The 27255-nt window shown below is 42.8% G+C and overlaps 2 protein-coding genes across 3 annotated transcripts; one reads left to right on the top strand and one right to left on the bottom strand.

The window, feature by feature from the left end:
* Positions 1–400: 400 nt before the first annotated feature.
* Positions 401–8400, bottom strand: LOC139647581 (trichohyalin). Its single transcript, XM_071523506.1, has 5 exons — positions 8302–8400; positions 7146–7967; positions 3387–6586; positions 2503–3260; positions 401–2472 (listed from the first exon to the last, which is right to left on the bottom strand). The coding sequence occupies exons 1-5, from the start codon at positions 8348–8350 to the stop codon at positions 537–539; spliced, it is 6765 nt and encodes a 2254-aa protein (XP_071379607.1). The 5' UTR covers positions 8351–8400; the 3' UTR covers positions 401–536.
* Positions 8401–11467: 3067 nt separating this feature from the next.
* On the top strand, positions 11468–27130 carry f13a1b (coagulation factor XIII, A1 polypeptide b). 2 transcript variants are annotated; one of them, XM_071523511.1, is made up of 15 exons: positions 11468–11540; positions 14815–15039; positions 16670–16858; positions 19355–19603; positions 20110–20228; positions 20643–20750; positions 21214–21388; positions 22185–22323; positions 22503–22606; positions 23018–23106; positions 23284–23437; positions 24421–24696; positions 25174–25334; positions 26061–26197; positions 26289–27130. In XM_071523511.1, the coding sequence occupies exons 2-15, from the start codon at positions 14853–14855 to the stop codon at positions 26428–26430; spliced, it is 2229 nt and encodes a 742-aa protein (XP_071379612.1). In that variant the 5' UTR covers positions 11468–11540; positions 14815–14852; the 3' UTR covers positions 26431–27130. The 2 variants fall into 2 exon arrangements, with proteins under 2 accessions (XP_071379612.1, XP_071379611.1); XM_071523510.1 differs by having other exon boundaries at positions 11469–11563.
* The last annotated feature ends 125 nt before the right edge of the window (positions 27131–27255 follow it).

Genomic DNA, 27255 nt, shown 5'->3' with positions numbered 1-27255 from the left:
TACACAGAAAATTGTAAAACATGGTCAAATTTGACTAGCTTCACTACACTTTCACCATCAACTCCTTGTCATCAATTACTTTCAACACTTATTACTTGGGTGTTCAGAGAATCATCTATAGAGTGACACAAGGTCCCCATCTTGTGGAGAAAGTATGAAAGTCATGGCAGTGACTGGCAATCAGCCGTGGTTCATCCAAAAAATCCACATCCATCTTAGAAATACCCATCTTTTGCAGATCATTCAAACCTTAAATGACATAATTTTATCATTTTACACTGTTATCCATGTATATATTTTTTTTGGAAAGAACAGATGAATAAATGAGTGATGAATATATGAATGAATCATTCAGCAAGCAGGATGGAAGAAATTACTAATTTATTCAATTTATCCAGTTACTTCATGTTGTTTATAGTCTGAACAGCAATTTACTTTACGTTGAATGTTAAATTCATTCAGGTTATTTGCATTTTTACAAAGCTTTCATCCATTCTGTCTCTACTTCTCACACACATTTTTATAACCAAACACTTCTATCTACTGTTTAAAGCCACTATATCCTCTATTTTCTCAAATAACCCTTCAATCAGAGAGTTGCTTGTTCTGCTGGTCAGAACATGATACCGGCCCCCACATTTCTCCACGAGCCCCGTTAGGGTCCCGTTCCTCAGGATATGCTGCTCTGCGCTCTCCCCTAAAGTCTCCCCCCACGTGAACAGCACCAGGGTGCGCTGCCAAATCTCTTCCCCGATCAGACTCACATGTCCCTCCACCGCTCTCCTGTACTTCTCTGTGCAGGTCAGGAAGGCCGGGATGACCAGCAGGAGAACGTGGGGTGCTGGGTGACACCGGGAAATGCCGTCCAGGATCCCCGTCCTCTGCGCCGCGTCGTTTGGATCAGGACCGTCCCGCCACCTGAGACCCGGCGGTTCCACGACAGCGACGAGCCGTCCGGCTATCTGACCTCTCCAAGTCCCGGGAGGGGTCGATCCATCCTGTCCTGATCCACCCAGGAGGGTGACTCCTGCTGGGTAGCGGGGCGACCAGGCCTCCCCCATCACCACCACCCTCAACTCTGACTCATGCCAGTCTTTGTTGTTTGCGACTCGGCGGCCCTGACTTGGAGATAACAACTTGAAATCTCTGGTGACCTTTGCATCTACAGGTTCCTCCCCCGCTTCTTTCTTCTCCTTCCCCTTCCTCTCCGCTAAAGCTCTCTCTTTCATCCCCTCCTTTTCCCCTGTCAGCTCTATTTTTTTTAGTGTTTCAAGCTGACAGTTATTGCTCTCCGCAGCTGACAACGCTGTTTCCATCCTCTGATCCTCCCAGTCTTTTGAGCTTCCGCCTCGCTCCGATTCCTTCCCCCGCACCTCTTCCCTCCTCTCCTGCTCGTCCGCCACGCTGACCTCTTGGTACATGACATGGGCATCGTCCGCTGGGATCTCAAACACGTCCGTCAGACTGAACGAATTCCTCCGTCGGACTCCCGCGTTTGACTCCTGTCCGCTAAATTCCCCGCCGTCAACCTCATGTTGCCCGTTCCACAGATCTCCATCCGAACGCTCGAGCTCTGCCTCTGCTTTGCCGTGATCCCGCTCTCTTTTGTGCAACTCCGTCTCTCTTTTTTCAAGACCCCGCTCCCATTTGCTCAGCTTCTCAAGCGTGACCTTTAAGTCCTTCTCTCTGTTGCGAAGTTCTTCCTGCAGTTTGGCCAAGTCTCTCCCCATTTCATCCAGTTGCTGCGTTTTAGAGCTCATCTGCTCATTTCGCGTCTCTAACTCGGCCGTCCAGCTGAGCAACTCCCGTTCTTCACTCCTTAAGCGATGCTCCTTATCTTCCAGCTCTCTCCCCCAGTCTTTGAGCTCTTTCACCTTCTTCCGGAGGTCTTGCCCATGAGAGTTCAGCTCTTCTTGTTTATCCTCCAGCGCCCCGAGCCAGCTTTCCAGCTTCTTCTCTTTACTGCCAATATTTTGAGCTCTGAGGCTCATATCTTGCTCGAATTCTTCTTTTTCCTCTTGCTCCTTTTGTTTCATCTCTAGATTCGCTTCCCATTTCGTGAGTTCTCGTTCCTTACTTTCCAGCTTTCTCTCTTTTTCAACCACCTCTTCCTCTTTTGCGTCAAGTTCGTGTCCTCTTTTGCTCAACTCTTCCTCGTTTCTGTTCATGTCCCGTTCCCTTGCTCCAATTTGTGTCTCCCTTTTCAGGAATTCCTCTTCGATCCCCTCGTCCCTCACGCTTTGTTTCTCCACCAGCTGTCTCTGATAACGCTCTCTCACCTCGTTCAGCTGCTTCTCACCCTCACCTTCTCTCTCTCTCATCCTCTCCACCTCTCTCTGCAGTTTGTCATTTGTCTGTTTCAACGCGGCGACCTCTCGATCTCTTTCATTACGAACGCTCTGGATTTCAGATTCCTTGCTCTTCATCTGCTCTTCGTACCTACTCAGATGCTTTCTAATCTCTTCCTCTCTACTCTCAACAGCTTCTCTACGCGCTTCACACTCCTCCTCATGCTCCTCGCACTTTGTTTTGAGATTGTCCGTCTCCTTTATCATCTCTTCATTTTGCTCAAGTAGATCCTCAACTCTCCTCTGGCTTTCCTCGTATTTCTCGGTGACGTCAAGAACGCGTTGCAGTCTTTCTTCCTCCATATGCTGCAACTGGCTTATGGCTCCATCTTTCTCCTTTATGACGGATTCCATCTTCTCATTTCTTCTCACAATCTCCTTCTCATATTCCTGTATCATGTTGGTCATCTCCGTTTCCATCTTGCCGGTCAAGTTCTTCAGCTCTGACTTTGTTTGCTCGATTGTTTGCCGTAGTTGGATAATCTCTTTCTCGTTCTCCCTGTCTCTCTCCTTCAAGCTGCTGAGCTCTGCTTCTTTCTCCTGTAGTTTTTCCATCATTTCAGCATCTCTTTTCCTCTCTTGCTCTGTGTGACTTTGCTGCATTTCCATAATACTGGAAGCTCTGTTTTTATTGTTTTCTTTCAGTTCTTCTATTTCTTTCAAGTGGTTTGCATGTGTCTTCTCTGCTTGTTCGATCTCTGTTTCTTTCTGCACGATAAAACACTGCGCCTGTGTTACTTCTTGTGTTTTCTTTTCAATGATTTCTAGCAGTCTGTTGATCTCGTTTTCTCCCTTCTCATCCCTCTTTCTCTGTTCCTCCTTCCATCTCGTCTCCCTGGAGCCGGCTTGCTGTTTTACGCTTTCTATCTCAGTTTCCCTCTCTTTCAGTTTTTTCTCCATATCGTTTAAAAGCTGTAGTTTCATCTCTTCCATCTCGCTTTCTCTTTCTTGCAGTCTTTGCTCTGCTTCTTTCTTGTGATTTAAAATATCCCTTTCTTTCTCTTCTTTTTGTTGTAGTTTTTCCTTCATTTCTTGTACATGCAGTTTCATCTCCTCAATCTCTCTTTCTCTTTCTTGCAGTCTTTGCTCTGCTTCTTTCTTGTGATTTAGAATAACTTTTCCCCTCTCTTCTTCTTTTCTTTGCAGGTTTTCCTCCATTTCTGTTATATGCTGTTTCATCTCTTCTATTTCTCTTTCTTTCTCTTTCAGTCTTTGCTCCATGGTTTTCTTGTAATTTAAATGATCCGTTTCTCTTTGTTCTTCTTTCTGTTGCACGTTTTCCTCCAGTTCTTGTACATGCAGTTTCATCTCCTCAATTTCTCTTTGTTTTTCTTGCAGTCTTTGCTCCATCTCTTTCTTGTGATTTAGAATAACCTCCTCCTTCTTTTCTTTACTTTGCAGGTTTTCCTCCATTTCTGTTATATGCTGTTTTGTCTCTTCTACTTCTCTTTCTTTTTCTTCCAGTATTTGCTCCATCTCTTTCTTGTGATTTAGAATAAGGTTTTCCTTCTCTGCTTCTTTTCTTTGCATGTTTTCCTCCATTTCCGTTATATGCTGTTTCGCCTCTTCTCTTTCTCTTTCTTTCTCTTCTAGTTTTTGTTCCATCCTTTTCTTGTAATTTAAATTATCCATTTCTTTCTCCTCTTCTTTTTGTTGCACATGTTCCTCCAGTTCTTTTACGTGCAGTTTAATCGCCTCAATCTCTCTTTCTTTCTCTTCCAGTCTTTGCTTCATCTCTTTCTTGTGATTTAGAATAACGTTTTCCTTTTCTTCTTCTTTATTTTCCAGGTTTTCCTCCATTTCTGTTATATGCTGTTTTGTCTCTTCTACTTCTCTTTCTTTTTCTTCCAATCTTTGCTCCATCTCTTTCTTGTGATTTAGAATAAGGTTTTCCTTCTCTGCTTCTTTCCTTTGCAGGTTTTCCTTAATTTCCTGTATATGCTGTTTTGTCTCTTCTACTTCTCTTTCTTTCTCTTCCAGTCTTTGCTCCATCTCTTTCTTGTAATTTAAATGATCCCTTTCTTTCTCTTCTTCTCTTTGTTGTAGTTTTTCCCTCATTTCTTTTACATGCGCTTTCATCACCCCAGTCTCTCTTTCTTTTTCTCCCAGTCTTTGCTCCATCTCTCTCTTGTGATTTTGAATGATCTTTTCCTTGTCCTTTTCATTCTCTTGCAGTTTTTCCTCCATTTCGTTAATGTACTGATGTTTTAACTCTACCATTTGTCTATCGTTCTCTTGCATTTTTTGTGCCATCTCTTTTTCGTGACTTATATGAATCATTTCCTTCTCTTTTTCATTTTCTCGCATCTTCTCCTCTATTTGGACTGCATACTTCTGTTCTAACTCTGCTATTTCTAACTCTTTTTCTTGCAGTTGTTTCTCCATTTCTTTTGCAGTCTGTTGTTTCAGCTCTTTAATCTCTCTCTGTTTTTCTTGCTGTATAGCCCTTATTTCACCATCATGTTGCTGTTTGACCCTTTCTATATCTTCCTCCTTTTCTTTCTGTTTTCTATCAATTTCTTCCTGGTGTTGAACTCTCCTCGCTCCCATCAGTTTTTCTATTTCATTCAATTTTCTGGCCATCTTTTCCTCATGCTGCAGTTTTATGCCTTCTGCCTCTTTCTCTTTCTCTTGTATTTTTCTCTCCATCACTTTCTGATGTTGTGATTTCATCTCCTCTACTGTCTCATTCAGTTTCATCTCCATTTCTCGTTCACGTTGCTTTATGCCCTCGAGAGCTGCCTGCTTTTCCTGAAGCGCTTTCTTCACATCACGTTTCATTTCTTCCAACTCTTTCTCCTTTTCATGTACTTTTCTTTCCTTCTCTCTTTTTAGCTGTTGTTCCATCTCTGCCATGTCTCTGTTTTTTTCCTGTGCTTTTCTCTCATCTTCTCTCTCATGCCATAAAATAGCATCATCATATCGTCTTCTACACTCATTCATTTCTGCTTGTAAAGACTCAACTTTTTCCATGCACTCGGCTTTCTCTTTCTTGTACAGCTCTATCTTTTCTGTCAAATTCTCTGCTTCCCTCATCCACTCTTGTTGCCTTCCTCTGATTTCGTCCTCCCTCTGTTTTCTCTCACGGTCGTTGTCCACACTGGCACGCTCAAGGTCGAGCAGCTTCAGTTGCTGCTCGTCAATTCTCTCTTTCAGCTCGTCAGTCTCTCTCTCTTTCATCTCCAGTTTGAGCAACACCTCTTCCCTCTCTTGGCTGCTCTGGTGCAGCGCCGCGAGGATTCTGTCGTGCTCTCCGCTGAGATCCTGAATCTCTCTCTCCTTATCCTCCGTCAGCCATTTCATCCTCTCCTCCAGCTCACCGATTTCGTTCTTCCTCTCGCCGCCCCTCCTGTCCTCATCTTCCTCCGTCTCTTCCCTTTCGGCGTCTGCCTTCCCGGGTGATTTCACCTTCTTCTTCCTGTCAAAGAACCACCTGATGCTCTTCACCTCCCTTTCCCTCATCTTCTTCAGCTCCGTCTCCTGGCGAAGCATCTTGTCGCCGATCTCCTTCAGGCGCTGGTTGAACTTCTCGTTCCTTTGCCGGCTGAGATCCCTGACCTCCTGAACCAGGCCTGAGAAAGCCTCGCACCTATTCCCCACTGCCATCTTTTCCACCTTTTCCAGGAGCTCCATCACTTGCGCAGAGGCTCCGCTTCCTCTTTTTCCTCCACTAACCCCTCCTCCGTCTCCGTTGCTAATAACATGGCACCTGCCTCTGCACTTGTCCAGCAGCCACTGCAGATCCCTGCCCCCGCTCTGGATGTGCTGCTCGATATCCACCCCCTCTCGAAGCTGATCCCCGTGGGTGAACAGCAGGACGGTGTGCCTCCACACGCCCTCACCCAGAAGCTCCAAATGCTCCCTCACAGGTCCCACCCTCACCAGCGTATCCACCCTCAGCGTCAGCAGGAGCGCGTGGGGCCCCGGGGGACACAGCGTCATGCCGCCCACCACCTCCCTCTTCACCCTCTCTGGTGTGGCGCCCGCTACGCCGCCCTCCCAGCCCGGCATGTCCACCACCGTCACCAGCCTCATGGCCACCTCCGCTTGCTGCCGGACGCACTCCTCCGTCACCGTCCCTGTCCGGAAGAAGCCCGCTCCACCCAGGATGGTGTTCCCGGCAGAACTCTTCCCCGTCTCGCGCTCCCCCAGCAGCACCAGCCGGACCTCGGGAAGACGGCGGGCGGCCTTGGAGAACGACTGGCGGGCGTCTAGCTCTGAGGCCTGGAGGCCATCGCCTGGCAGGGAGAGAGGGTGAAATAATTCTGTTTTAGTCTCACTGCATGCTAACAATCTGTCTCTTTATGTACCAAAGCGCAGCCTTAGATCAGCAGACAAGAGGCTTTTGACTGTGAAAAAACCTGGATTGTGATAAGAGGTGTTTGGAACCAATTGCATGAGGAAATATGCTCTGTATCTTCTAAAACCAAATTTATTTATTTATTCTTTTTTTTTCTTTTAACTTGTGAAGCACTTTGTACTTGTGTAAGAAAGGTGCTATATAAATAAAGTTTATTATTATTATTAGCAATATTATTGTTGTTGTTGTTGTTGTTGTTGTTGTTGTTGTTGTTGTTGTTGTTATTGTACAATGTCTAACTGATAAAATAGAGATATATATTAGGCATTTATTCATATTTTCCAGTAAGAATGCATTCAACAAGTTTTGGAAAATACTGATTGAAATGTGTTGGATTAAACAGTTTCTGTGTCTGGTTGTATGTGGAGATTTGCATGATATGAGGTGAAGCACTTGAGAAACAGGTGACTTAAAGTTGAACAGGCTGAAGAACTCACTCATGAGAGCAGCTCTGATCGTCCCTCTCTGCACCTGCGCCTCCATCTGCCTCTGCTTCTTCCTCCTCTCCCTCGCTCTCCTCTTCCCGTCTGCCTCCAGACCCAGCAGAACCGCACTGTCCATCCCCAAATGCCTGCTTCCCTCCTTCCCCTCCACCATCTCCTCCAGTTTCCTTATCAGCTCTTTCACTTGCGTCCCGTCTCCTTTGCTCCTGTTGTCCAGGACGTGGTATCTGTTCCCACACTTCTGGAGGAGTTTCTGGAGCGCCGGTCCGCTGGTCAGGATCCGCTGCTCCATAGACACCAGGCCCAGCTCGTCCCCCCTGGTGAACAGCACCATGGTGTGCTCCCAAACCCCTTTCCCCAGCGGCTCCAGGTGTTCCTCTATCTGACCGCTGAAGGCCTCTGTCATCGAAGCGCAGGACCGCACCACTAGGAGCACAGCGTGGGGTCCGGGAGGGCAGAGCGACACACTCCGCAAAGTCTCTCGCCTCACCCAGTTGGGCGTGCTGTTGAGCGGGTAGTACCACTCCCACCCGGGGGTGTCCACCGCGGTGACCCGTCTCCCCGCCACGTCCGCTCGCCTCTTCACGCACTCCTCCGTGGGCTTTCCGCTCTCGAACCCCGCCGCTCCTCCCAGAATGGTGTTGCCCGCTGAGCTCTTCCCTGCTCCTTTCCTGCCCAGGAGGACCAGTCTGAGTTCTGGGAGTAGAGGGGCGACGCTGTGTGAAGCGGGGGTGCGTTGTGTCTCCATGGCGGCCGGCCGACTCTCATCTGTGAAGAAAGGGAGCAGTACTTCCTCAGTGCACCACACCGAATAAGCTGAATGACACAGAGCAGAAGTGTGGCAGTAATCATTCATCTAGTTGGTACTTCATACTTAAAACCTTCATTTTCATTGTTTTACATTGTTTTTTTAATTGGACTGATCTGAGTTATACTTTCCTTGCAAGTTAAACTATTTATTTATCATGGAATAGCTGAATACATACTATTTGCTGTCAGAAAGAACATGCTTCACTATCTACCTCACTTTACCCTCAGATTGAATGTTAACATACTGTACATGATGCCTAGATATATAAGCTTTTCAAATTCATAGTAATATGGTATGTAAGCAAAGTATGGAAGAGTTCTACATGTACAATGAACTCACCACCATTTGCGACGGTGACTGGCTCGCAGTTTTCACCCTTTGTCTCCATCGCCTCTACACGTCAAACCCTCTTCCTCTTGTCCTTCCTCTTCCTCTTTTTAGTTCCAGTACGTCTATTTCAGGAAGGCTTTCTTCATCGCCGTTGCACAAGAGGAGAAGAAGAAACACGCTGTCATGAATTGATCCAAAGTGAGGATTTTGGGTCTCAAAATCAGACGTAACTGAACGCGGAATGTGGAAGACCGGCTGTGTCATGTGATCACACTGTGGTTTACAGAACTGCACTCATTCAAGGTGGCAGGAAGTTAAGAGCTGGCTTTATTACACACGTGAACATGCACATGCTTGCAAAACACACAGACTCCCACATGGATGCATGCACATGCATCAGTACTCTTCAAGATTTATCCACACACACACACACACACACACGTTGCACATACATGTACATGCATGCTGAGACACACATGCACGCTAACAAGCTTCTTTACGGTGAAAGCTGCACAGTTCCTCACATACTGTCCTGTGGTAAAGTGGGTGGCACCTCTGCTTCCTTTGTCTCAAACAGCTGAAAGATACAGGGCAGATATGGCCTTGAGGTAATGAGTTCCTGCCTCAGATGATGTATTGTCTATGTACTTAAAAGAGGATGTGACAGTGAGCAAACAGCAGTAAAAGATCCCAATACTAAACTAAATACTTATGAATATCCCCCAGGGGATCAATAAAGTGCAATCTTATCTTATCTTATCTTATCTTATCCTACTTTCACCACTGACTGTAATACAAAGCAGATAGTCTAATACAGTGGTTCTCAACATGGGGTCCGGGGACCAGCAGGGGTCCTTGAGGGCGTCCAAGGGGGTCCCGAGCAAATTGATGAATTATTAAACTTCAGCGTGTTACAAGAAGTTAACACAATTTGATTTGACTATTTTGATACCTACAAATCATATCTGACAATGAAGATATTCTCAGATTTGGGTCCGAGAGACAAAATCCCATAAGTCGTAAAATGATTTATGGGATAGGAAAAAATGGGATTGGGGAAAGAAACGTCTACTATTAAATTTATTATCATGTCTATTTTTTTCAGATTTTTTTGCCAATTTTTGCTTTTTTCTTGTGAGATTCTTAATAGTTTTCAGCCTCTCGGTCTCTGATAATTAATCAAGTAAAACGACCTGAAAAGCACGCTTCCCAGGTTGCCAATAACAACAGAACCTTTAATGATTGATGAATTAGTTGCTTGTTATCCATCACCATCTAAACTGGAGCAACAGTGTGTTTCATAACAGTCTCTGTATTGTATGTGCAGCCAATGTCCTCGCAACATGCCAGTGGTCAGAACTACCCAAGAGTCCCTGGCTGCATACATGGTACAACATGTACTGACGCACAGTCCAGTCAGTACCATGACGAAAACACACACACACACACACACACACACACACACACACACACATATACACACACACCCCCATTAGATCACGTCCTTTATGATTCACCCTTTCCTCAGCAGCAGTCAGGGTTAATAAAAACAAACCAATGTTTATGGAAAGGACTGGATCAGCCGTATTGATTTAATGCCATTCACCTTGTTTTGGATTCTGTTCAGTGTTCAGTGAATATTACCATGATGGGTGCCATTTACATGTGTGCTGTTCTTTGTAAATGTCAGATGAATTACTGTTTGCTGGACTCCCTAACTACTATTCTAACTACGAGTCAGCCCAGCATCTAGTCCAGTGACATGTAAAAGACATCGTATCATCAACAAACCCATTTTCCAGCCCTCAAAACTTCCAACATCCACACTGAAACTCGCAATTATTCTTTTTAATGTAATATATAAAATTTGCTTTGGCATTTGCTGATTGGTTTGGCCCTGAAATTAGCTGGTACATCAAGACGATAAGTGCTGGTGTTGGATATGAGAGGCAGTGATACACACAGTGCTCCCTTTGTAATTTTATTTAGCAGTGGTGTTTGGGGGGTATTTTTAGTTTTGGTCCCACATCCGTCCCTGTTTTGGGTCCCAGTTTTGGTTCTAGGGATGGTCGCAGTGCCAGGAATGGTTCCCTTTATATACATTATGAAAAAATCGCTAATTCTAAACATTGGGAGCACATGACGTTTTTGTTTTGGAGGGAAATTGGGCTTAATTAAACTCTTATTTGACTTTCATGTTTTCTCTAGCAGTGCTGGAAGTTATTCTGCTGTGGTGGCAGACAGCTGAATGAAGGAATGAATGAATGAATGAATGAACGCAAAAGAAACATAATGCACATGCTGGCTTGCACTATTGGTTGAGGTAGAGGGAGATACAGACTGAGGTGTCAGTGGCTCCAATCAGGAATTTGATAACTTCTTGTGCTCTTTTATTGGGTTTGGACGCATTTCCCATCATGTTTTTATCACTGTTACACACGACAAATTATGTTAATATGGTATGTTGAAAATGAAATAAATTAATTGTAATAAGGTAATGGAAATTTGTCAAACTGGAGTGAACAGAAGCATCATAACTGGTAAAAAATAAATGCAGAAAGCAAGACTCATTACTCAGTAGTAGGAGTAGTAGTAGTGGTAGTAGTAGTAGTAGTAGTAGGAGTAGTAGGAGTAGTAGGAGTAGTAGTAGTGGTAGTAGTAGTAGTAGTAGGAGTAGTAGGAGTAGTAGTAGTGGTAGTAGTTAGGAGGAGGAGGAGGAGGAGGAGTAGTAGTATTTCATTTGACCCTACTTGAGGAAATTCCCTCATTGCTGAAACACCAAAAAGAAATGCAATATGTAAAAAAACTATGAGAACAGATTTCTTCAGACTCTCTCCCCCTTTTCTGCAGAAATAGGACAAAGATAATTCCCTTCAAGGCATCAAGCCTGCCTGTCAAACTCTGTCCCGTGTGACAGCTGCACATTGGAGTGAGAATCACAGTCGACCATGAGTGACTTTGTCTGGTTGGCCCCGTTCAGCTGCTGGTTATACAGAGACGACAGATTCCACATCCTGTTCCCAAGTTGGCTTGACCAGTTACACCCAGGAGACCACTATTCCCTGCTAAGGTCTTACTCTTTCACACACACACACACACACACACACACACACACAGATACCTCCTCCTTACCCCCATATATAAGCAGAAGCAGAAGACTGTTTAGCGGGGCAGCAGCAGACTGTGTGAGACTCAGACTGAGGACCGACTCCAACCAACAGCAGCTTCTCCCTTCTACCTAAACTGAGGTGTGTCCACTCTGCATTTACAGGTAGTCTAATGTCTTTAAGTGTCTCATAGATATGACAACTGCATTTGTAAATTAAACCTCTGTTTAAAAATCCCTTTAGGAATTTAGTAACTGTCATTTTTTATTTTTGTACTTGCATGCATTTGTTGATACTTCTAAGAGTTTGAAAAGTTTTGTTGTGCAACCTTTTGAACAGTTTTGTTGAAATTAAAACTCTTCAGGGACTTAGTAACTGTAACTTATGTGAAAAGTATTGTGAATGACTGAGAACATGCCATATGACAAGCATGCACATTTTAGGACTAGACTATTCTCTTTGCACATTTCTGCAAGCAGAATATTGTGGCAAAAGCTAATATGAGCAATTTGAGAACTATTTTGGATAGATGAATGGTTTGGTTGAATGGCTGCCTGCACCACACTTTCAATCATCCCACTCACTTTGATAGAAAATGCCTTCATTTTGAAAGATGACTCAAATTAAGCGTTATTAGATTTAGAAACATAAAAACTCCCATTCAGTCTTCAAATGAAAGAGATGTTTGGTCCTGGTAGATGCTGTTTGCATGAAAGTTTTCCAAAATGTAGAAATGCATGTTTTTCTGTATCTACATAATGTCCATGCCCGACTCACTCTGTTGAACCACGCCTTATTTACTGAGTGTTTGTGCCGGGAAAAGTAAAGTCTTTGCAGAGGTTTTGCATGTGTTGAAACCAAAACCTGCTCCAGCACAAAAAGGCTCCTGGAGAAGAGCTATTAAAGCTGTGTGGAGGTTTCTCCCGTGTCAGCATTTGCCAAACTTGTGTGTGTGTGTCAGTGAGTCTCCCATATGGAAAAGATTTACAAGAGTCTAACAACAAGATTTGTGTACAGAGTGTTCTGCCTTCCATATGTCAAACTGTTCCTTATTATATGCACGGGTCCATTTTCATAGCAAATAACTTATAAACCATGCACATAGGTGAGACTTTACAAATATCTAGTATGAATCTTGTAAGTTATATGTAAAGCTTATAAGTTTCATACTATGAAAGTGAATACTTTCATACATTTAAACTTATAGGTATCATAAAACATTATGCAAAACAAAAAAGGCAGACCATACATCATTTTTATAAAGCCTTTCTGTATAGGCTGTCTGTCTGTCTGCCTGCCTATCAATCTGTCTGTCTATCTGGCAGCCTATCTATCTGCCAGCCTGTCTATCTGCCAGCCTGTATAACCATGTCTATCTGTGCCATGGGCGGTTAAGGTGAAAACAGAGCTTTCACTGTGCTAAATGATGACTCATCCAGCCAAACAGCATCTCAAACCTGTCTCCTTGACCAGCACACACACCCGCATTACGCAACAGTGAGCCGTATATTCTCAGGCAGGTGTTTGTGCCACAAAGCTGACGCATTAAGTACCATGCTGACATTTCATGAAAACAGCTGTTGTGTATTTAACGGTTAAAACACCCTTACCGCATGCTTACATAATCGGCATGGCAATCATTTGTCTCCCTGACCCGCAACCGCGCCCCCCTCCCCCCCTCCCTCCCCCCCAACCTGTAAGAGGCAGGCTGCAGGTCGACCCCTGGGGTTTGAACGGTTGATGTAATTTTAGTTTTATGTTTTATGGATTTACTGAGTCACACTGAATACAGTCAGGGACTTTGTTTATGTTTGATGTGATGAGTCCACGCCCAACGCTAAGACTGAACCCATCAATTTGTTTAAGTGGTCAGTTATGTTTTGATTTATTGTTGCCACTTTTATAGACTCTTTAAGAGTATTTTTTCATGACTTTGCTTATGTTTTGCCAAAAGTGAAGTTTTCCTATTGGGATACAGACCTTTCTACCACTACTACTACTACTATTACTTCTGCTACAACTACTACTACTATTACTACTACTACTACTACTACTATTACTGCTACTACTACAACTATTTCTACTACTGTGTGTATTAATATATCTACCACTAATGCTTCTTCTACTGTACAATATTAGTTAATTAGTCCTACATCAATTTGTCTGCATACAATATTAGGTAATAGATGTTGTATCTCTTTATTTTTCTCAATGGGTATTTATATTTCAAAAAAGTAAATTTAGGCCGACTGTTCTTTTCTCCATAACACCCATAATAATTTGATTTCACACAAAACACAGTAAAACCACTGTGGTTTCCCTCCATTACCAGCGACGATTGAATTATTTGCCTGTCGCACATAACTTTGTCTTTTATTAGACGTGATTAATGCTCCGTGTGAAAACTAATATTCTTCATTCGGTGACCACAAAAACACTGGTACTGTCACAATATTTACAAAGTGAGGGTGAAAATAAATCACCAAACACAAAGTGTCTATCTTTACCAGCTTCTTACTGGAACTGTACAGTGTAAACATTCCCCCCTTTCCTCTCCAAGCCACAAACACACATGAAAACCACTTGTGATGTGAAAGTATTTGAAACTGCTGCCTTGTTCATTAAAACATGTAACAAGTTTCATCATTCATAAGCTTGAGTATTTTCATGTGCTTTGTTTTTAACAGCTATTCCCTTCTGAATAGCCGTCCTTGTTAAATAAAAGGGAGCAACAAGGACGCTCTCACACACACACACACATACACACAAATTTCCACTTTGTCTATAAATGTAAAGCAGATGATAGATACACAAAGACAACAAAGACAGCCTCGTTATTATTCCACGAGGAAGACAGTGGACAGTTATTAGCAGTGGACATGTATGTTTTAGACGTGAATCCAGATGTGGAGTTTCATGGGTTTGTGAGCAGCTAGACAGATTGTACACACACACACACACACACACACACACATTAGTCAACCCTGTGCTTCAGCTAGAACCATCAACTCAAGATGCACTGTTATCCTTTTTTCCTGTATTATGCACATAAATATGGTTGAATACAAATTATGCACACACACATTGCGGTCCTCTGTATCTCAATGGGTAGAGCATGGCGCTAACACTGCTATGGTTAGGGGTTCGATTCCCACTGGAGCCACCCATGCTAAAAATTCTTAGACACTTTGGACTAAAGCGTCCAACAAAAGGCATGTTATGTTAAATATGTTGAAAATAACACACACTTAAGGTATTCTGTGTGCCCCAAATACTGACTGTCAATGTAAAACTTGAAAATGTAAGGAAAATGTGTTTAAACTTTCTCTTCTCTCTCTCTATCATATCAATAATTAGCATGTAGCCTTTTGTGTCGGGTTTCATTCAACAATCTCCATCTCCTCTTCTCCCCCAGTCCTGTGAGGGAACATCCAGCCCTGAACGATCGCCACCATGTCTGACCAAGCTGGCACCCCTACTCCCAGTCTGCCCCCTCCTGTTCCCGCTGGCCCCCGTCCCAAGTTGACGAACCGTGGCCGCTCCGCAGATCCCATCGCCAGCTCCAACACCGACATAGCGGACGTAGAAGAATATGAGTACTTTGTTGCACCAGGTCCCCGAGGATATCCACCTCTGACAGGTGAGGGAGAGGCATTGTGTGTCTGTGTGTGTGTGTGTGTGTGTGTGGTGCACGATTCCATTTCTATTTGTGAGAGTTGCTGGAATTGGCTCAACCCTTGCTGCTTAAACAATAGGAAGCTTCATTTGAGACCTTTTCTTTCTAAGCTTTCTTGAAGGAATAACCTAAAGATAATTCATGCAAACTAAGAAAACTTAATACTGTTGCAAGAGCAATAATAACTTTGCACCAATCTATCTTATCTATCTAAGGTATAGTATGCATGTGTAGTTTCTCCAAGTGAGCAGTAGTCTACGCACGCAATGCCTGCTCACTTTTGAAGTAAACTTAGAACTCCAACTCTCGAGCTTGTTGGAGTAGAAAAATCGAGTCTATTGGGGTTGACCCTCCACCACTAGTGTGTGTGTGTGTGTGTTTGCATGCACACAAGAGTCAAAAAGAACGGCAGAAACAAAGTCATTGACGTGGAGAAAAAGAAGACAAAAAAAGAGAGGAAAGAGAGGGAGCACAAGACAGATGTCACTGCGTGTCTTGGTTTTGAGAAGATAAAGCTCTTTTCCCCACAGTGACACAGTTTCCAGTAGACTTTGCACATGACTGACACATGAATGACGTCCAAACAGGATAGCTTCTGCAGCAGACACTCGACTTCCTCGAGCTTGTCGCTACACTCCACTCTGCATTATCGTCAAAGAGCAGCACACAGGGATTTACCCAGATGTGACAGGAATTTATGAATGCAATGACTGGAATTTTTGCGGTAGATTGGGCAAGAATATCCCCCTGCCAGCAATGACAACGGATGTCAACGGCGCTGGAGTGATGGTGGTGGTGATGGTGGTGGTGGTGGGGGGAGGAGGGGTGGGGTGGGGGGGGGGTCCTACACTTTCACTGAAGCTTTTGGTGGGTTAAGCAGGCTACAACTGTTCAGTTTTTACTTGTGGTGATCTATGGTGGCTCTAACCTCTAGGCAACAGGAGCCACTTGGAGAGCGCGAACCTCAAAACACCCAAAACAACAAACACCCAAAGACATAATTCCTATCACTTAAATTTTAAGTTCAATAGATTTCTTGACCCTGCAAACAAACCCTTAGGATTTGGAATCAAGTGTCTATCTCTGTTAGTTATGCCAGAAATCCCAAATCCGAATCACCACCATAATCAATTGTTCTGTCCACCACATTTCATTGAAATCCATTCAAAAGTTTTTGAGATATTCTGCTGACAGAAAGACAAACTAATTAACAGGGGCGAAAACATGGTGGAGGTAACTAGTCAACATTCATCAAGTCTCCTACTCAAAATCATCCTTCATATCACTTGAGCTACATTTGCATTTAGGCTACTGTTGCAAGTGCAAATCTTTCAATTTAACATTATCCTTTAAAATGTGGGCTAGGCCTACAAAGAGTGTGTGTGTGCTGTGTGTGTGTGTGTGTGTGTGTGTGTGCTGGGGTGGTCCTGTGGCCACAATCCTTTATTGGTGAAACAGTGACCCATCTTGAGAGCTTCTGTAATATATTTTTCTATCTCTTTCTACTTGTGAATCTCTCTCTCTATCTCTATCTCTATCTCTGTCTCTGTCTCTGATTCTTTTTCTCTCTCTCTCTCACTCTCTGCCCACCCAGAGTTCCTGGACATCTGGGATGTGAACACACTGAAGAGAGGACATGAGCTCAACAAGCTGCAGCACCACACTGAGCTGTACAACACCAACTTCCTCGTCGTGCGCAGAGGACAGGAGTTCCAGGTCAAGATCACCTTCAACCGTCCCTACAAGCCCAATGAGGACAAGTTCGCTGTGGAGTTTGTCATCGGTGAGCCAAGCATACTGTAGTATAGGGGGGAATTCTCGATCCTGCAGAACAAAAAGTTGTGATTAACCCCTTTATCTCTGGATAAATGTGGTCATGGTAAAATATGGCATTAAAGTAGTAGTAGCACTTGGCAACTTTGCACTTTGGCGGCCCCAAGTGGCAGCAAAAGATAATTGAATTTTTGAAGGTTTGAAGGACTTCATTACCCAGAAATCATGTAACGTGACGTCAGTAAAATGCGCACTTCTCTGACCTAAATTTCTTCTTCTTTCTGGGGGTGGGGATGGTTAAAAAAACATGAGTCGGTGAGTCCAGCTTTCTCTCAATGGACTGTTAGCTCGCTTCCGTTTAAGAGATGGTTTTGTATTTAGTTCTTATAGGATACGGCTGGTGTTTTTAAATACATTTCTTATTGTCAACAAATCCTATGAAAATAACAAAACCAACAATGCGTTTGCTCTACTCCCATTACTTTCTGACTTCCCACATTCCCTTTTTAGCCTTCAAATCAGAACCCATTGGCTCCAGTTGTAAGCTAAAAACCACAGCTCACAAAGACATAGTTTCAATTTTTAAAATCGCTAACTGTTACCATGAAAAGTCAGGCTATTGTAGTTATTACCAAATCAATCAAATTCAAATGGGAACAAATTCTTCATTACAACGGGGACTATTTACGGTTCTATGAAACTACTTTCCTGAGATGGAAAACGTGTTTACGGTCGGCTTATTAAGTTGTTTGAGGAAAAAGTCGGCTGGCCCGGTGCATCGCAATGATGAAATATGTTGCCCAGAGCAATGGCATGGCTCTTTGACGTGTTTTTAATCATTTTTTAATACAATGGAGTTCTATGGCTACGGAGACATGGCTTTATTGGGCATCGGCCACATGGACGAGACTTGCTAGCAAAACAAATTCATTGCTGATTTTGTTATTTTCATAGGATTTGTTGACGGTAAGAAATGCATTAAAAAAACACCAGCCTTATCCTTTAAGTTTCGATTCGTCACTTCCTGTGCGTGGAGAAGATTTCCTGCCAGCAGACATGCACAACACCAGAATTTTATTTAGGCAAATAGGTCGACTCTACAGTATCTCAATTCAATGGGAAGGGATGCTCTTCTCTATTGCAGTCCCCATTTGTGATTGATGAGACAAGTGAGTTAGTACAAAGAAATCCTGTCTGGAGCCACTTTAAGGATGCAAGGGTTCAGAGTTCAATTTCTATCACAAATACCTGTAATAAAGCTGTTTGTAAGGCAAGGCAAGGCAAGGCAAACTTTATTTATATAGCACATTTCATACACAAGGCAAATACAATGTGCTTCACATAAAACAGAAAAAATACATAAAATGACATTAAAAACAAAAGAAAGAAAGATATTGAGCAGTCACTCTCACACTGGTGACACCTCTGGTCAGCCAGTAGAACTTCTCTGAGTGACTCCCTCAATTTTTCCTCTCAAAATGGAAATCAATTTAGATGAGATCTTGAAGGATTCTTCGAAGGAGCCTAGACTCTTTCCAGTGGTCTTACCCCCCCTATAGGCAGGCCCACAGCCCCTATAGGACTTGTAAATGTTCCTGTAGAACAATACACAGATAATCTAAACAATTACAATTATAAACTTCAAGAAATCCTTCAATTCTCAATACAGGTTTGAGGATCCCATCAGAGCGGATAAACTACTCACCAGAGTTCCTCTAGACTCCTGTTGGGATCCTGTTTGTGACGCCAATTTATGAATAATTTTGCATAAAATAGGTAAAACATAAATAAAATAAATAAAATAAATAAAATAAATAAATAAAGATAACACCTGTTACATCTACATACAGATGATTTAGCAGAAGGCCACAGAGAAAAGGAATGTTTTGAGCCGACTTTTAAAAGAGCTGACAGTGGGAGCACATCTCAGTGCTTCTGGAAGTTTATTCTAGTAATTGGGAGCATAATTACTAAAAGCAGCTTCACCTGATTTAGTTTTCACCCTGGGAACAACTAACAGACCAGTCCCAGATGACCTCAGAGGTCTGGGTGGCTCATATCCTACGAGCAGGTCAGAAATGTATTTTGGAGCTAAGCCATTTAGCGCTTTGTACTCATGGTGCTGTAACATGCTTTGGATTAAAACATCTACCAATTGGGATATTTTCATGCTGCCCATGCTGATCAAGGATCAAACTTCCTAAGGACTCCATCCTGTCTCCCCATCAATGTTATCATTTAAAATTTCCTCCTGTCTCAGTGAAGGAAACTGGATTGTCCTTTAAGAAGTCTCCTTTAAGAAAATTAATGATTTCATTGATTCTGAAATGACGGTTACAGTGCTGTAGTACAACCGCAATACATATCCAAGTGTTCTCTTTAAATTACTATGGAGCCAAGGTGGCTTCATTTTCTAATATAACTGACAAAGATCTCTCTCTTTTTAACCTCAACACCCCTTTCGCTTCTCAATATAATGCTATTCATCTCACTTTCTCGAACCTAGGGAAAACCCCTCATTACAGCAAGGGCACCTACATGCCTGTCTTTCCCACCAAGGAGCGTCAGAGCCCCTGGGCCGGCCGCATCGTGGACAGCTCCGACAACGTGGTCACCATGGGCATCACCCCCGCGGCGAACTGCATTGTGGGGAAGTACCACCTGTACGTCGCTGTGGTGACGCCCTACGGCGTCCGCAGGACCAGGCGGGAGGAGGCCCAAGACGTCTATGTCCTCTTCAATCCCTGGGTGGCAGGTTGGGTTTAGCCTCACACCCACAACTTTGAACATTTTTCCATTTTTCTTTTATTTAACCACTGAGCTTTAACTGGAGGATTATAACACAAATTCATTCTAATTCTATGAGTTGAGCTGGGTGTCAGTCTCACATGGAAGGCATCTTTACTTCCTTCATTTGATGTTTACCAGTTGAAACAGGATGTTGGGGCGGGACATAACACAGTGAGGGATCATTTAAAAGTCTAAACCATGAGATATCAGGTAGGGGAGAGAAAGGAAGTTTTATTTGATGGGAGGGGCAGAGGGGTGGGACTGTTCAAAAATCTCTGATGTTTTATTGGTTGGAGTTTTTATTTATGCCTCCTGGTGCAGCATGAGTACACCATTAAAGATATGTGATGTTTTCCGGGAAGTAAAGGTAGTAGGAGTTCATTTTATGGGGACTTTAAGGGCATCTATGTCTATGAATGCTTTTATTCACATGATAGGTTTTGAATTAAGTACTTTATTGGTATCCGTCAGCTGATGCAGTGTTTCTGGATGATGAGGAGGAGAGGAATGAGTGTGTGTTGAATGAGATGGGGATCATCTACCACGGAGCCTTCGATGACGTGTCCGAGAGAGCCTGGAACTATGGACAGGTATAGAAAACTTAAAACTCACTGGTAAAAAAAATCAATGAAAGCACATAGTTATTATGGGTCACTGGTTGAGTACAATACATGTGAATTTCAGTCCAAAACAAGGACGTGTGGTGCCCGACTCCCAAATTTCTAGCGTTGATTTGGTTTCTAATTGTGGGAGTCGCTGGAATCAACTCAACTCCTATTGATTACACCACAGGAATAAAGTGATCGAACTGATCATTAGTTGAGTCCAATACATTACACTGTCTGAAGTCCAAAACAAGAAGGTAGTGCCACTGAAATATTATCTTTTTACTTAAAATGGCATTACTACAATTCATACACTCACTATGATGCAAAAGATGTGTTTTTGTTTATAAATGCCAACTGAGGACTTTTTTTTTTTTTAAATATTTGATTTGTTTCTAGTTTGACTATGGAGTCCTGGATGCCTGTCTGTACATCATGGACAGAGCTGACATGCCCATCACCAACAGAGGAGACCCCATCAAGGTGGCCAGGAAGGCTTCTGCCATGGTGAGAAAACACAGTTGATGTACTGTACCTCCTCTAAAACACACATATACAGTAAAATGGTTTACAGATGTGCAGAATATACAGATAAACAGGGTTTACAGTGAGATGTTACAGTTACAATTTACAATTTCCCATTTGGCAGACGCTTTTATCCAAACGTACACATGAGATTTTAAGGGTTAGGTTAGGGTTAGGTCTAGGTCTAGGTCTAGGTTTAGGGTTAGGGTTAGGGTTAGGTTTAGGTTTGTAAAAAGATATCCCATGAACGACTGGACAGTTGTGTAGGGAGCCACCGGCAAGGCACAGGCCGACGCATGTTTAAGGCTAAACCTCAGATTACACACACACATTACCCAACTTTTTATTTACTACATAAATATATCCCACTAATTTACACTACATTATCCATATGCTACATTTCATCAGAACTACAGTGTACTGAATTGCTCTCTGTCCTTTCCAGCTGAACGCCCGTGATGATGAAGGTGTGTTGGCGGGGAACTGGAGCGGTGACTACACCTACGGAGTGGCTCCCACCTCCTGGACCGGCAGCACAGAGATCCTCCTCAACTACGCCAGCAGCAAGATGCCCGTCTGCTACGCCCAGTGCTGGGTCTACGCCGCCGTCTTCAACACCTGTGAGATCTGGTTTCTTCTATAGAGGGCTTTCTGGTGGCGTAACGCACCGCTTGGCGGCCATATTGGAGGTCCTCAGCTCTTGGGCAACAGTGGCTCAGAGCAGCTGATTGCGTTTCTAAACGTAGAACTCAGCCACCTCAAAATAACTGAATAGACATGTTTACTTTCTGTGCTGTTTTTGACTGGTAACTGATAATTTCCCTACTGATTGGCTGATCAACTTTGTGTTTAAATAATGTGAGCTTGTTAGCTAGCTAGCAGCTAACACTATCTTCTTGTTAACACATTAGCTAACTAATAACTAACTAGATTAACATATCTAGTAGGCTAGAAGCAAATGTTAAGGCTGGTAGTGGCTTGTAGTTGCATTTGTTAACATTAGCATTGCTTTGCTATATTAGCCTGCTGGCTAGTTAGCTAGCTAACAATGACAAAAACATACTTGTTTAGGTTAACTGAGCTACAAGTGAGCTCAAGCTACAACTTTTGGAGTTTTGGAGAAGAGACTAACGTTAAAGACAAGACAGTAAAAAAAAAAAAACAGTACATTTTCTATTCTATTCTATTCGATTCTATTATGTGGTAGTTTAGTCAAAATCACTCCCTGCACTTACCTATTCAAACTTTTTCCTTTCTTCAGTTTCAACTTCTGTGGTTGATATCATCAGTTCTTCCTCTCTCTGTTTACGCTTCACGTCTCCGTTGGTCTACACAGAAATATTTTTTCTATTCTATTCTTAATCCCTCTCTTCACCAGTCATTAAATTGTGGCTCTGTTTTGGCTCTTTGTCCCAGTCCTGCGCTGTCTGGGCATCCCGTCCAGGGTCGTCACCAATTTCTATTCCGCCCATGACAACGACGGCAACCTGAGGACTGACATCATCCTGGATGAGAACGGCAGGATCGACCGCAACCGCACCAGAGACTCTATCTGGTACCACGGCAATCTTCAGTTTAGCTCTCCATCACTATAGTAATTTCCATATATCGGAGACAGACGTCCTACATTACTATTATTCAATTTGAAGACTAACACACAATTTTAAGAAGAAATAAAGAAACAGGTTTTTGTTATACTGATTTCAATATTGATATTTAACATGATTTTGTCAGGAACTACCACTGCTGGAACGAGTGCTTCATGTCCAGACCAGACCTGCCTGCAGGGCTCGGCGGCTGGCAGGCTGTGGACGCCACACCGCAGGAGACCAGCGATGGTAATGAGGATGAATGAAGAGTTTGCTTCCAAAATGAAATAAAATATCCACTATTTGAAAAAAAATTCCGCCTACTCTGACAAAATAATTGCTGGCTTTAAAGTAAAGCACATTATTGGGCACTATTAACTTTAGTGAACCTTTGCTCACACATTTTTTTAAGGTAGAATCATCTGTGTTTTGGAAATATTAACAGAGGAATTGCAGGCTGTAAAATCGAAAATTGATATCGTTTTGCAAAGGAACATGAATAAACAATTTTCCAACTTGGTTGTACAGTTAAGCTCTACTATATAAACAAATGCAGTGCTTTAAATGGACCATTGTTGTCTATGTTTTGAGTCTGGTTAAAAGTGAATATACTGTATTGATGGCACATCAATATTTAATCTACTCCTCCTATCCACCAAGGGATGTACAGGTGTGGCCCTGCATCAGTCCAGGCCATCAAACACGGTCAGATATGCTTCCCATTCGATGCTGCCTTTGTGTTTGCTGAGGTGAGTGCCTTTAAAGTACAACTTTTCAAGATCAATTTCTATATATCTGTCTATTATGGCTGGGAAAGTGGAAATCACTTGTTGCCAGCTAGTTTCACCAGCTGTATTTCAGGGATATTCTGGGCCTCAACATCAGTAGGTTAATTTTGGGGACTCTCTCCGTCCTTCTCCCCACAGGTGAACAGTGATGTGGTGTTTTATTCCCGGAGTAGAGATGGCACCCTGGAGCCGGTCAGAGTGAACCGGGCCCACGTCGGCCGCATGATTCTGACCAAAGCTCCGGGACTGGAGACCCGCCGCGACATCACCGAGCTGTACAAGTTTCCCGAAGGTCAGAGAGGAGGGAGAAGTCCTGCAGAGAGGAAGAGAGAAGCAGCGTAGACCACATGCCAGAAAAGCAAAAACTAAACTAGATTCCTAAATGAGGATGATGGCAGTTATGACAACAAAGCAGCAGCTAGTTTTGAACCAGAAAGTGAAACAAAATCCTCTTTTATGGTTTTCACTGTCCATGAACGAACTTTGCTGTCAGCAATGCAATCAATACCTGTGATTTAAATCCACTTTCTGCTTTTTCTTCTTACAATGAAGGCAGACAAGAAGGGAAAAAACATTTCAGACTCTTAAACCTTGAGAAAAATGACAATCAATTTTAGTACTGCACAGTACAAAAAACAGAAAGTTGTTTTTAAAAGAAATCTATCCCTGAAATGTCATCAAAAAAGGTACTGAGCTGAGTTATAGCCCATTTTCTACGTCTAGTTTACATTTCCCCCAATCATTTTGCAATGCATGCTATATGGAATTAGATTTTGTAACATTTACTCGTTTTTTGTCATTTTAAAAATACAAACTTTATGGTGTCAAATCTATCTTAAAATAAACCACTGTCATCCTAAATAAAAAGACATGGATGTGACAATGAAGTTTGTAAGGTGAGGGATTATTTCCTGGCAGAGACATTTCTTCTTGTGGGTGTCAGTTGATTGACACTCAATTTGGGCACGATAAAATTATGATAAAACAGAAACTTTGACAAAACCAAATGAAGGCTTCATGTTTACTGTGATGGATTATCTCGCTCTGTGGAAGTTGTTTTTCATACTGTACCAGAATGAATGGCAGCAAATGGCTTTTTGTGAAGGAAGGCAAACGAGTCCTGATATCTCCAACTATGCTGACTGTGTGCAGACACCAGCAGGAGTAATTTAAAGAAGAGAGGCAACCTAGACGTTTTGCACAAACTTAGAAAAATACCGGTATGGTCCTCTAAGAAAGGTACTATTATTTTCATCTTTTCCTGCCCCGACCCAGGCAGCGATGAGGAGCGCACAGTGCTGGAGAAGGCGGAGGAGTACGGCTGCCACCGAGACAAGTCCGACCTGCCTGCGGCCGACGTGGAGCTGGTCCTGCCCTCGCTGGAGATCAGCGTGGGAGACGACTTCGAGTTCAGCCTGGAGTTCGTAAACAGCAGCGACGAGCGCCGCACCGTGGACGCCTACATCAGCGGGAGCGTGGTGTATTACACCGGAGTCACCAGCTCCGAGTTCCTGTTCAAAACCCCCAGAGTCAGTATCGAGGCCAACAAAAGTGAGTAAGGGGCGAGGTGTGTGTGTGTGTGTGTGTGTGTGTGTGTGTGCTGTGTATTATTCAAACATCGCTTTTATAATCCAATCCTTTCCTTTCTCTTCTGTCACAACAGAACAAAACCCTACTATTGTCAAAATAAATACCAAAAATACACCAAAACTCAGAAATAATCTTTTCATTGTGTTTCCATCCATGGTATTCATTCACCAGCAGTGGGCCACAACAGAAAACATTATCAACTACAGCATCAAGAATACTATCAACACTGCTAGAAAACCATTTAAAAATAATAAAACCATCACAGTTTAACACAATTTCCCTGAAAAAGCATAAACAAATATTGGCCCAGTGCTTAGAAGTGGTATTTTCATCATAATGTATCCAAATAAGACAAATTTTATCACTGCACTAGAGCCAAAACTAGGACTGAGAGTGGAACCAACACCAAAAATGTGTGTTTGGGTTTGTGTGTTGCAGGTGTGAAGGAGGTGGTGCAGGTCCAATCGAAGAGCTACATGAGGCAGCTGGTGGAACAGGCCAACCTCCACTTCATCGCCACGGGGAAAATCAAGGAGACCGGCCAGATCGTCTCTGCCATGAAAGTCGTCACTCTGCACAATCCCAAACTCTCTGTCAAGGTCAGACGGTTTTAAATTACGCTTCACACAGAGTCTGGTTAGACCCGGTTAGACCCATCACACCTCATTTAGCTAGTTGGCCGTGTGCAAAAAGATGGCAGCCTCCTGGTTCGATGGGATTGGCTTTTTTCCATACACATCCCACACAGCAAAGTGTCCAAATGTCAACATGCATTCTTCTCACTCCACTCAGAGAGGGGGAGGGCAAAAATAACCTGTTGTGCATTGCATTGTGGGATATGCTGGAGGCCCAAATGATTTAAACTGAGGGTGTCGGCCATATTTATGCATGTTGTCTACTCAGCACTGGATACTGTATATTTTAGTCATTCCACTATTTTCTTCTGAGGGCATCTGCAAGAGTTATCAATCAAACTCAATCAAACTTTATTCATATAGCACCTTTTAAAAATAAAATAAGAACATAAATAGATACAACACAAAGTCAGAATTCTGAGAAAAAAGTCAGAATTCTGACTTTAAACTCAGAACTCAAATACATTTTTCACATGTGGCCCTAATCCTCTTCCGTAAACACAATAATGAAAATCAGAATAATGCAACCATTTTTTTTTTACTTTTGGTCAACAAAGGTATGTGTTCACTTCATTTTAAGTGGTTTAATGGCTTACTGAACACTATTTTGTTGATTAAAATAACTTTTTTAAGTTGATTTGAACTGTATAACTGTATATCCTGCTTGCATGTGCTCTGTGTGTATTGTAGGTGTCCGGCGTGGCCAGAGTGAGCGAAGAGATGATGGCGACTGTGGAATTTACCAACCCCTTCAGCTTCAACCTGGAGGGCGTTTATATTCGCATGGAAGGACCTGGGGTCATGTCACCCAAATTCAAATATTACAGGTGAGCAGAGCACACAAAAAATATCAATACCTCTGAGTATCTTTTAATGCCTTAAAATTGGTAGAGATACTAAAAATGGTTTCCTCCTCAGTCTGATCACAGCAGGCTCTTCCCTGATCTGGACGGAGATGTTCACCCCCCGGAGGGCGGGTCCCAGCAGGCTGATCGTCAGTCTGGACTGTGCCGCTCTCAGGCAGGTGTACGGCCAGGCGTCCCTCACCATCGCGCCCTGAGGAGGCACGACCTCATTCAGCTCAGACATATTCCAGCCCGACTGTAGTTCTTTAGGTTTACAGCTTCCATTTTTATAAACAGGCACAGCTTCAGCATTTATGACCATGATGATGGAGAGTAACTGATTAAAACTCTAGTTACTGAGCTTGAGTGGATTTTTTGAGAAACAGCCTACTGCTTTTTTGAGGAATAACATGCAAATCTACGCTTTCACTTCGGCTTGAATGCTGGAATGTTTCAATTAGTTTATCACAGCTTTTACTTGAGGAACATTTATTTTTAGTCATATAAATAGTGAGTACAATAAGATCTGTTATTTACATTAAAACCTGATCATTTTGAACATTTTTCTTGATGATACAAGCTTAGAAAAAGAGATTGATCATTGATTTTGCAAGAACCATGTGAAAACCGCCTCCCACTTCATTTTTGGGGAATTATTTGGAACATGCAAAAATCTTTATGATTTACATTCAAAAGTAAATAAGTACTTGAATACTTTTACTTATACTTGATTAATTTCCTAAATTTACTCCTATTATGTAGCCAACAATTTAAATGAAGTATCAGTGTTTCTACTGAAGTAAAAGTATCTAGTTCTCTATCCACCTCTTCATATTATCTGTAAAACTTGTTTCTTCCCATTATCCTTTTTCTCTGTAGAAGACAGAACACAAATATCAACCAAATAAAGGAGTGACAAATGCATAATTTTATGACAGTATTTGTTTTTGTATAGAAGTGTGTGTGTTTATTGTGTGTGTGTCAGTGGTGGTAGTGGGTTGTGTAAATGCCTTTTAGTTAGAGCAGATGATGAAGAGACA

The sequence above is a fragment of the Centroberyx affinis genome, unplaced genomic scaffold, assembly GCF_046629955.1.
Source record: "Centroberyx affinis isolate AG114_WGS23_722 - 3 ecotype Tasmania unplaced genomic scaffold, CSIRO-AGI_Caff_v1 ptg001094l_1, whole genome shotgun sequence".
Classification (NCBI taxonomy): domain Eukaryota; kingdom Metazoa; phylum Chordata; class Actinopteri; order Beryciformes; family Berycidae; genus Centroberyx; species Centroberyx affinis.
This window is presented reverse-complemented; position numbering and strand designations above follow the sequence as displayed.

Coding starts and splice junctions, on each gene's coding strand:
- LOC139647581 (XM_071523506.1), bottom strand. CDS start 8,350: ATGGAGACAAAGGGTGAAAACTGCGAGCCAGTCACCGTCGCAAATGGT. Junction 7,968..8,301: donor AGTCACCGTCGCAAATGGTG/GTGAGTTCATTG, acceptor TGTGTCATTCAG/CTTATTCGGTGTGGTGCACT. Junction 2,473..2,502: donor TGCGAGGAGCATGAGGAGGA/GTGTGAAGCGCG, acceptor AGCTGTTGAGAG/TAGAGAGGAAGAGATTAGAA.
- f13a1b (XM_071523511.1), top strand. CDS start 14,853: ATGTCTGACCAAGCTGGCACCCCTACTCCCAGTCTGCCCCCTCCTGTT. Junction 22,607..23,017: donor ACCGCAGGAGACCAGCGATG/GTAATGAGGATG, acceptor CTATCCACCAAG/GGATGTACAGGTGTGGCCCT. Junction 24,697..25,173: donor CAGTATCGAGGCCAACAAAA/GTGAGTAAGGGG, acceptor TGTGTGTTGCAG/GTGTGAAGGAGGTGGTGCAG.